At 41.3% G+C, this 11,162-nt stretch overlaps 2 protein-coding genes across 2 annotated transcripts; one reads left to right on the top strand and one right to left on the bottom strand.

Moving 5' to 3' along the window:
* Positions 1–1,046, top strand: LOC122050273 (2-hydroxyisoflavanone dehydratase-like). The gene is made up of 2 exons (XM_042611193.1): positions 1–427; positions 523–1,046. The coding sequence occupies exons 1-2, from the start codon at positions 1–3 to the stop codon at positions 1,044–1,046; spliced, it is 951 nt and encodes a 316-aa protein (XP_042467127.1).
* A 5,872-nt stretch (positions 1,047–6,918) lies between these two features.
* On the bottom strand, positions 6,919–10,864 carry LOC122051464 (protein WHAT'S THIS FACTOR 1, chloroplastic-like). Its single transcript, XM_042612612.1, has 2 exons — positions 9,580–10,864; positions 6,919–7,285 (listed from the first exon to the last, which is right to left on the bottom strand). Exon 1 carries the CDS (start codon positions 10,841–10,843, stop codon positions 9,590–9,592), a length of 1,254 nt encoding a protein of 417 aa, XP_042468546.1. The 5' UTR covers positions 10,844–10,864; the 3' UTR covers positions 6,919–7,285; positions 9,580–9,589.
* Between the last annotated feature and the right edge of the window lie 298 nt (positions 10,865–11,162).

Raw genomic sequence — 11,162 nt, 5'->3', positions numbered from 1 at the left:
ATGGCATCGGACAACAACCCTGTGATCTATGACTACTCTCCTTACTTTCTCGTCTACAAAGACGGCTCTGTCAAGCGGCTCAAGGCGGAGGAGCAAACGCCGCCCGGCCTTGACCCCCTCACTAACGTCGACTCCAAGGATATCCGCATTTCCGCCGATGTCTCCGCCCGCATCTATCTTCCTGCTATCAATATCAACTCTACTAGCACAAAGCTCTCCCTCATCCTCTACTTTCGCGGCGGCGGCTTTTGCATATTCTCCTCTGCCTCCCCCATCGTCCACCGCCATCTCAATGGCCTCGCGGCCGTGTCCTCTTCTATCATCCTCTCCGTCGACTACCGTCGCGCACCGGAACACCATATCCCTGTGCAATATGATGATTGTTGGGCTGCTCTCGAATGGGTCGCATCCCATCGCAGCGACGTTGGTAAGAAAAATGATATAATAATTAACATAGAAATTAAAATAATATATTTTTTTAATAATTTGGCACATATATAATATTCCTACATGTGTACGTAGAACCGTGGCTCCTCGATCATGCTGACTATGACAGAGTCTACTTAGCCGGCGGCAACATCGTGCACAACCTGGCTATGCGAGTTGGGTCTCAAGGGATGATCTCCAGTTATAGCTTGAAGCTAGCAGGGACGATACTGCTAGATCCTTACTTCTGGGGGAAAAATCTGACAGCCTCAGAGAAAGCAGCCGATCCAGTATTAAGGAAGAAGTTGGACCAACTGTGGGGAATGATTTGCCCAGAGTCGACGGCCGGGAATGACGACCCGCGCGTGAATCCCTTGGCGGTGGGAGCGCCGAGTTTGGCAGATCTAGGGTGCACGCGCATGCTGCTGTGCACGTCGGAGAAGGACGCGATGAGGGATCGGGCGCTGATGTACTATGAGGCGTTGACGAAGAGTAGTGGGTGGCGCGGGACGGCTGAGTTGTATGAGGCGGCAGGGGAGGATCATGAATACTATCTGAACCATCCAGACAGCAACAGCACTGCTATGCTCCGTGCCAGAATCGCAGCCTTCTTGACTTGAAGTTGTTGAATCAATATGTACTCTAGTCTAGCAAGCATACCATGATAATAAAAATAAATATCAACTCATGCTAGGCTAGGAGTGACTTTTGTATACCTTTTCTATTGGACATTAATTCTGAAAAAAATTATAATATATAAGAACTATAGAAAGTTAGTGCTCAAGTGAAAATACAACTAACTAATGAAAATAATAAAGAAAGAATACCAAATCGCTAACAAGTTTGATGTAACGTGGTTCTGAGATTGCATGCTCCTACTCCACGACGTGTCTTTAAGGTGAACAAACCCTTGATCCTTCGATGGATCAATCCCCGACAATCTCCGGCTAAAGCTTTCTCCTTCTCGGTGGAGCAAACCTCTCACAAAGGATCTTTTCCTCTTTACAATGATGAAATTTAGGTTTGGGAGGAAGAGAGTAGACTTGGAAGCTTTGGGCAAAGACTAGGAGTTATTCAATAAGCATGAGTGACCTCCTTCAAGCCCCAAAGCTTCCCTTAAATAAGAGGAGAGAGTTGATCATCATATCAACTTATCTCGGCACCAGTCGACTGGCAAAATCATCAGTTGACTGGTGCTACCGTTGGAGGTAGCCAAAGGCTACTTCACAACACCAACGGTTTACCAAAGGTCATTTACCAGTCGATTGGTAGCTGCTTTCTATTCGCTCCCAGTCAACTGCACCAGTCGATTGGTCCATACACACTCACACTCATCCTCTCCGAAGTCGCCTTGAAGCCCTCTTCCTTTGGCCTTCGCCCCTCAGATCCACTCGAGCCCGCGGCTCCTCTCCGTGCCATCCTTCACGTTGCCTTGAAGTTCGCTTCCCTTGGCTCCACTCCGTTGCTCCTCGTCCGGCGGTCCCTCGGATGTCTTCCACATCATCCTTCACCGACTCAAGGATCCGAGCCCTAGGATGTGCTTCCCAAGCTTAGCTGCACCAAGCTCCTCATGTGTGTTTCACTAAGTCTTGCAAGACTCAAATACACATATCAAACACATATGAAAGCCTAACTTAAACTCTTTGACACACACATCAAAACCATGATCGTACCGATCAAAGTTGGGTCGATTGCACCAACAACAATATCTCCCACCATCCTTAGAGACTTCCTAGGTCTGTGACCCTCAGCTGTTCCTTTTGTATGTTACCCTCCTAGGGATTTACCATTTGGTAATCCCTACTCCCACATCACTTTGGATACTATATATTCATAATTTTTTAGAGGTGAGAGGGTACCGACAATCACCCAGTTTAGGTTAGTCACACTTAGTGTTCAACATTATATTCTCTATAGGGTCCTATTGAAGTGCATCTTGCCACTTACCACTAGAGAAGTTGCTATGATGCAACATTTTCACTCCTTCCTCCTATATGCATTCTGTCAAAGGCTAGATATAGATATTAGCCTTCACATGCTTCGTACCATTATCTACTCAGTTAGTATCTGCACTAGCAGACGGGTCCGCATGCCCTACTTCCACATTCTGACCATCTACTTACACTCATTAGGTATTGATGTCACCATAGGTAATGTCACTCCTCTAAATGTGTTCTGCATGATAGGTGCTAGGAGTCTGTCTTTAGTCTTTATATATATAGATGATCAGGGTGTCGTGTCATAAAGGGGGCCCAACATCAGCTAGACCAGAATTAGCCTGCCCAGCATCCCCTTGTCCTTGAGGAGAAGCCTCAGGATGATCCAAAGGAAGATTTGTTGCTTGAGTATCTATCGGTACCTCCACCTCCAGTCGGTCCTACTCTTCCGGAAAGAGTCACCTACCTAGAGGCATCTGTGACTAGCTTACGACAAGAGGGACATAATCTTTGAGAGGAGACGAGGACTAGCCATCGGGAGAGGTAGGCTGGACAACACCAAATTCTAGAGATACTCCAATAATGGAGTCCATCCCATCGTTCGTCATCCTCCTCTCAATAAACATTTTGAGTTGTATTTCTACTACTATTTTATGTTCATAGTTTTTTATTCGTACTACATTACTTGTAATTATGCACTGCTAGTTTGACTCTTATTTTGCTACTTCCTTTCCATTTTATTCTTATTGTTTAGTTTTTGCTTCTGATGAATGTCAAAGGGGGGATGGAGGGATTAGATAGAAAAATAAACTAACTCAACATTTCTTTTGTATATATATATGTACTCTAGCTAGCATACCATGATAATAAAAATAAATGTCAACTCATGCTAGGCTAGGAGTGACTTTTGTATACCTTTTCTATTCGACATTAATTCTGAATAAAATTATAATATATAAGAACTCTAAAAAGTTAAATAAAATATACTATATTTATTGAAGTAAAATATTATATCACGTCCTCCGAGGTTTAATGTGGTCGCCCCACGATAATATATGAAACGAGATGTAACGAGCAGATTCGGGAGATCATATGTCCATTAAAATTAAAGTGATATAATGATTAAAATCAAGGTGACGTGACGGTCAAAGTCAAGAGGAGAGAAAATTCCGTATTTTTCTTCGTTATTCGCCTAACATTAAGGCTCTCAGCGCAAGCCCAATTCGATTATAGGTTGTTCGGAAGAGACCCGACCGGTCAAGCATAGGAGGTTCGGTGTCTTATTCTTAAAATAGGAAATTGACATGTCTAGTCATTCAATTGCTGACTAAGTTTAAGGATGTTCGACCAACCTCATATTCGATTGACGTTAGGTCTAGTCGAGGTAAAGGTCAGACTCCTCGCTTTACGCGAACCTCTTTATGCAAACTCGATCGGACGTATTACAGGTTAACACTAAGGGTCCCACACAGTGTAGAAGGTCTCCAGGCGTATTTGACCGATGTTATGGCCGGACAGACCCAAAACAACTCCAATGTACACTTCTCTTATGCACACAAGTGTAAATCCAGTCAGAATGCCAAATCTCTTATTTACTTTACCTACACATTATAATACTGATGATCGACTTAAAGTACCGATCGAATCGCTCAAAATAGGGCTCCATTTCTCTGGACGACCTATTACATGCCCGACCAAGTATAAGGCCGGTCGAGCCTAAGGCACTGGGCTTTATATTACTTCCTAAATGGATTTCCAACATGCCCAATGCATTATATTATTTTCCAAACAGATTTCTAATAGCATTCAGTGCATAACAAAGCGTACATAACAAAACAGTTTAATGTGAAGACAGACATAATGTGAGAACAGACACAAAAATAGTCAGCCTTATAGGTCGACCGGGATATACTCAGCCGACAACATGAGCAGAGAATCCTAACAACTGTTAGAATAACAACCACGTGTCAGAGAATATTCTTCTAGAACCTTCTTCGAGGATTATCTTGTTCCTCATCAGCTAACCACTTATAACAAGATATTCCTTTAACTGCACTATCAATGACATAAACTATAAAAGACAAAAGAAGTACACAAGTGGGTAAAAGAAAGATTTCTTAGACAATTATTGCACAGATGGTATACTTTCTATCACCTGACAACCTATGATATTCTAGGCCATGATTACAGAGGTTATGATAGATGATATATAAAGGGGGTCTTCTCCGTTGGTAAGGTAGGTTCTTGGAACATCTAAAGCTTACTCTTGCACGCACGTTCTATATTGTTCTTTATTCACCAGTCCGAAATTGTACTGACTTGAGCGTCGGAGGACCTTTAACTAGGATTCTCTCTTGGTTTCTGGGTGTTAACGTTTGTTGGCTCATTTGAGTGTACGCAGGATCGAAGAAAAGCTTCATCTTGGAGTAAAAGGTCTTCTACCGGTCAACAACCAAACCACTGTGCCCGGCGCCCCATCTTTGCAGCTTTCAGACAGGATTAAATTTGGCAGTTTGTGTGAACTTTCACCTGCATCTGAAGATCAGAGATGGAAGAAGCTGGATGACTTACCACAGTCATCTTAACACAAGAAGAGACTATTTAACATTCTATTCCTTTCTAGAAGAGACTATTTAACATTCTTCATTGTGAAACCTCAAATTCCAACACATTATAGTTTTGATTAGTTGACTAAAGATGCACAACAATTGACTTCTGATGCAGGAGCATTCGTTGGATTTTTTTTATATTTTACATTATTTTTTTTAAATTTTTTTGAATTTTTTAGTATTTTTTATAATTTCTATCTTTTTTATCTTTTTGAATTTTTAGTCCATGTAGAGATTTTAGGATTGCTAATTTTTTTTTTCTCCTTATTAGGATTTCTTTCTTTTTTTACAAGTTAGGAACTGAGGTCTATATGTTAGGGTTTCTTTCTTTTCTTTGTCTTAGGATTTAAAATTTATATAAACATTTGTTTAGTTGTTTGAACACTTATCCTCTATATTGAATAATATTTTCTTTTTGATAAAACCTAGAGAACGATATATTTCTCTTTGTTTTCGGCAGTTTCTCTTCTTACTTTCTTCTCAATTCCTCCTCATCAGTCCACAAGATAATCTCTATTATGCCGACGTTAGTCGATATGGCAAGTTCTGATTGAGGAAGCTAAGCATCATATCTAATGGAAAGTTATCGTGGTCATAGTCACGGTTGTAATAACAGAAAGATTCCAATTGAGGAAGTCTCGCATCGTGGTCATAGCACCTAAGGCGAGATTGAGGATTTACAGAGGTAAGTTATAGATTTAACCCTATGTCTAGCTATGCAAGACCTGATCATAAGGTACATGGTCGAGGTCATCAAAGGCAAGTTTCGGCTGGGGAAGCCTAACACTATTATCTTAGTGTCTAAGATATTAAAAGTCGAAAGTTCTCTTATCCTACTTTTGGTTTCGCTTTCAAAAATCCATATCACAGTTGTGTTCAGTTCCGAAAAATTCATGGTCGAGAGGAACGATATGGTGATATCGGATTTTCAGTTGATCTTCCTGAGTTTTCTAGTACGTCACAGACCCAAAGATTCATTGATTGACTTAAAGAAGTGGAGCGAATTTTTTTTTATGAGGAAGTACTCGATCAGATGAAAGTAAAATTGACTGCCTTCAAATTCAGAGATCTAGTATCATCATGGTGGGAGCATTTGCGATGCTCACGAGACCATGCCAAGATCAAGTATTGGGAGGATGAAAAAGAAGATGGAGAGATAATTCCTTCCGTTTGATTTCCTACAACCTTTGTCTCAACGACTTTACGTGTTGAGGTGAGATGCTAGATCGATAGTTAGTTATATGGAGGAGTTTGCTCATCATGATCCATACAAAACCAAGGAAAATATTGAACTGGTATATGACGATTATGGAGTGGACGGAGTGCTTGACGATGGTCCTTTATTTGTTCCAGATTCATGTTCTGTCTAACAAGGTAATTTTTAACCTTTTATCAAATTATATTAAGCAACTGATAAATTGTAGACAAGAAGACCTAGAAAGCAAGGCCGAAGATATTTGCGAACTGACAGACAATGATGACAGAGTTGACGTGGTGGAGCAACTATTTTCAGACTGTGTTGAATTTATTCCAGAAGATCTTCCTCTTAGAATACCACCTATGGAAGATATCCAACAGCAAATTGACCTTATTCCAAGGTCAAATTTGCTTGCTCAGCCTGCATATTACATTAATTCCAAGATGGTTACACCCCTCATTTCTAGAGGACAGCAACACCTTCAGACTTTCATTCTTTCCTAGCTTTGACCTCTCCGTTTTGTAGTTCTATCATGGAGGAGATGGATCAGTTAAACACAGAAAAACCATTTTGTTGATGTTAGTTTTGAGAGTAAATTTGATATAGATTCTTCTTATGCCACATGACACTAAATTAATCGGGCAATTTGATCCTGTTGCAAACTATGAACGCACATCAATACAGAGAGTTACATATTTGTATTCAACAATTGGAGCCGAGTCTTATGAGTGTGAGAACCCGGAATTAATTATGTCAAAGAAGCTGGTCACGTAGAACAATTTCAAAATAGGACACATGGGAGAACTCTGTTCTTAACTAAAAACCATGACTGCTTGCTAGCATTAATATGTCCTCAGCTGATACCATCATCATCTATAGTGATGGGTACTCATTGAATGACCTACATTCCTTCCAGAAGATAACCATGGAGTTACCAAATGAGTAGGTACATGTTCTTCATCTTTATTCATCTTTATGGTAGAAGAAAAACAGCTAGTGTTAGCAGAACAACATGCAGCAACAAACACGGTCTGACCGTGTCTCTATGCATGGCCATGTTCCCAATTGTTCCATGGTGAGGGAGCCTTCTCCTTACTCTTTTGACAGCTGAGAAGCTAATGATGCATCAAAGAAACTTGACATTAGCATTGGTTATCCAGTTGCACTACCTAGTATGAAGAAGATTGCAAATCTGAAGTGGATAATAGTATATTGTCTTGGATTTTCCCATGAGCATCCATGAACTTTTATTCTAATATATGTTTGGAATGCACATCCACATTCGGAGCTCATTGGGTTATATCCTAAGGGATTCACGTTCAGGAGCAAGGAAGTTAGTTCAGAGTCAAAAGGGCTAGGAACTCTATGAATTACTCTAAAAACTGCTGCCATAACTGCTGAAAATGCAACCAAGGTCAGTAATGTTTTTGATAGATTGGGTTTGAGCAAACGGATGGATGATTAGATTGGAACGGAAGCTCTAAGTTGTTTGAGAACACACTTATGCTTCAATCCTTCTGAACAAGGTTCCTTTCTATACTTGAGTATTAATCCAGGTATTGAAAGAGTCACTAACAAATCTATTGAGTTATTCAGAGATCATTACATAATCTAAGAGTTGATATTTCGGATTCACAAATTCTACAGATCTTCAACACTTCTATGGTTGCGGGTGAAAAGAGTGTGCTTTGCGCAGTCCAATTTTCCATCGTTGTTTAGAGTCAACTTGAAAACAAATTTATTTTCAACAGTGATATAACTGTACATAATATTTTTGATTAGGTTATGATAATGGAGTTTCTTATGGCTAGTTGCATAACCGAAAGCCAGTTCTTAGTTCAGAAAAGGGCTCACTCCATTATGTTATCAATGGATATTCTTAAAGCACTACCTTCTCAGTGTATTCATGGGTGTAATACCCCGGTTCTGAGATTCTGGTTAAGTATGACTTAAAAGGTTAGATGGTACTATCCATATCACCAAGGTGCACCTTCCTTTTCGGAAGCCCAAACTTAAGAACTCCAAAGTTAAGCGTGCTTGGCTTGGAGAAATCTAAGGATGGGTGACCTCCTGGAAAGTTTTCCAGGGTGCGTGCGAGTGAGGACAAAGCACGCTGAAAGGACCTCTGGTGGTTTGTGGAGCTAGTCATCAAACCGATAGGTAATTCTGGTGTCGTTCCTGGTTCGGTCTGGGTGGGGCCCGCCCGGGCCGGGGCGTTACATGGGACTGCTGTCCTTGATGAGATAAATGGATTGTATCACTTTTTGGATCAGTTGTGAAACACCCAAGTCCTTACGCCATGGAACCAGGAACACTATTCTAAAGTCGAGGACGAGTTCTTTTCAAATTGGGACGACTGATACAGGAGAATTTGTGAGATTTTTTTTTATTAATTTTAGTAAATTATTTTCTTTCTTTTTTTTTTTAAATTTTTGTTTTTTTTTGTATTTTAGGTATTTTTATTAATTTCTATCTTTTGTATATTTTTTTTAGATTTTGTTCATTTAGAAATTTTAGGATTGTTAATTCGAGATACCATAACTCAATCTATCTGCAAGTTGAGTCTGCCTAGCTCTGAATCTACCTTCATCCCATAATTACATGATCTCGAATCCCAGATTAGAAATATACGAGCCATCAGGCTTCCATGCCACTGGACTTCCATACCTAGAGGCTCACCAATTTGAATTTTCTTCTGTCTGAAATTTCATCACTTTGTATCTTCTTTGCTACTCAAGTCCAGAAGAGACAGCATAAAGTGGACAGAATATATTTGTTATTGTCGAAGTTTCTGTATCTTGTGGTTAGTTTCTTTGATGCTTGTGACAAACCTGTTGCTTGTGTTCAAGTTTTGTATTTTGTGTTGATTGTGGTTACTATTAACAGAAACTGCTTACAATTTTTGTGCAACAGCTTTTGCAGAAACTGATCTCGAGTGTATTTAAGTTTGCAATTGTGAATGTAAATGAGGTTGACTATGGGATTGGAAGAAGAGCTGTTAATATAGGTACTTGTCTACTGAAGACAAAAAACTAAGGTTGCATGTTTTTCATTGATGTACATCATATTTTCTTCTTTGAATCCTATTTTAGCATTTTTTTTTTCTAACATTGGACACTTATCTGAGATAGGGTTTAGGAATGAAGTATATTATCAAGCTCAAGTTTTTGTGATAGACTTTTATCAGCTTAGTTGTTGTAGCTTTAGCTTTTGCAGTGTGGATCTAAATTTTCATGCAGTTGGTGGATATCTGATATGGTTTGAGATTCTATCTATCTATATACACTATAATCCATTTTATGCTTCAGATATGCAATCAGAATCAATCATATTAACAGATTAGATTTGCATATCCAGGTAACAACTTAAGGATTTAAATAATACTTTGTTTAAATTTGCAGCAAAATACCTTTGGTTCATCATGGATTTTCATCGAAGAGAACTTTATAAAACCTTTTCCTCTCTTCCCTCTTCTCGACACTGTCCAGTCTAAGAGCTTCCTCTTCGTTCTCATCATCTTCCTCCGTTTTTGTTCGTATGCTAATTTCACCTTTCTTCCTCTTTTTCTCCAAATTAGCCAAATGCCGTCTCTGGTTATATTCGTGAAGACCTTCCTGCATCAGTTCCCCAAGCTTCTGCTTTACCACCACCAATGGGTCCTTCTCGATGAGCTCCGATCCCTTGTATGCTTCTCTGAGCACCACCGTGTAAATATTGTACCTGTTCGACACATAGAAGATGCAGGGGTGCCTCAGCAGCAGCAGATTCAACTTCTCCGGCAACCCAAGCTCCTTCTTGAAGTGCTCCAGCTTGAAGATCGACGCTTTCTTCCACAGAGAAAGCGAAAGGATCTCATGGATGACGCCCACGGCTCGCTTATCCGTTTCCGGGTTGTCCGCTGAGTACGGCGAGACGTACGGAGTTGCTTCGTTGAACTCGTCGAACTTCTTCCGAGTCTTGATCCAGGTATCCGGCAACGAACACACGAAGCGCGGTTCGGTTCCTCGCTCAATGGCTGCGGCTTCGACAGCCGATGTGGCCAGGTCAGGATCCCACCGGACGAGTTCGATCTCCATCGAGTTCCTCCGCCCGGTGCGGTTGACGACCCGGAAGGTCTCCGGTAGCTTGGGGACGAGGCGCAGAAGGTAATCGTCGGGAAATCCAAAGCCTCGCTTGAGCTCGTTGAGCTTGACGACGTTGAGGCGGCGATCACGGCAGAGCATGAGGAGCTTGGCGAGCCGCTGGGCCATGGCGGGCTCAGACGCGGCCATGGCGGCCTCCTCCTCTTCGACTAAGAAAGCCATACGCTTGGAGAAGGTGAAGAAAATCTCCTCCTCGCCGCCACCGTCGGGGGAGTAGAGGACATCGAAGCAGCAAGGATACTTTCGGAGCCAGTTGATGGCGCGACCTTGGAGGTCGAAGGACTTCAATTTCTTCTGGAGAGAACGGACAGTCGCAGTGTGGCCGGGCGAACGGAGGAGGAAATTTTTGATCTGGTTGTTGACGATCCAGCGGCGATTGCGGGATAGCGAGGCCTCCAAGGCAGGTTCCTTCTTCATCGACCATAAGAGGCGACGGGGAATCATTGGAGGAGAGGGATAAGGGTCGGAGAGGCAGCCGCTGAAGGGGTTCGGGAGCTGGCGGCGTAGGACGGCGGCCAGCTTCGTCGCCATGGCCGCGTAGCGCTTGGGGCTCACCCGGCGCCAGTTAGTAAATAGAAAGAAAGAAGCCTGTGGGCCTGGATCAGGCCCAATTACACAAAACCTCAATTTGTTGAGGGAATCTGCTGCCACGTGGACTCCTCAATATAACAGTCGTGGTGGTGCTCTCCGAGAGGAATTTACATTATTTGGTTTATTTTTTTATTCAATTATATTTTAGATAAAAATAAAAAACACAAAAAAAAAAAAAATAAAAAGATGATCCTACTATATTTTTCATACTAAAAATATATTTATTATTATAATAACTACCAAACAACTACTCTAATAT

The sequence above is a fragment of the Zingiber officinale genome, chromosome 3A (genome assembly GCF_018446385.1).
Source record: "Zingiber officinale cultivar Zhangliang chromosome 3A, Zo_v1.1, whole genome shotgun sequence".
Taxonomy (NCBI): Eukaryota; Viridiplantae; Streptophyta; class Magnoliopsida; order Zingiberales; family Zingiberaceae; genus Zingiber; species Zingiber officinale.
This window is presented reverse-complemented; position numbering and strand designations above follow the sequence as displayed.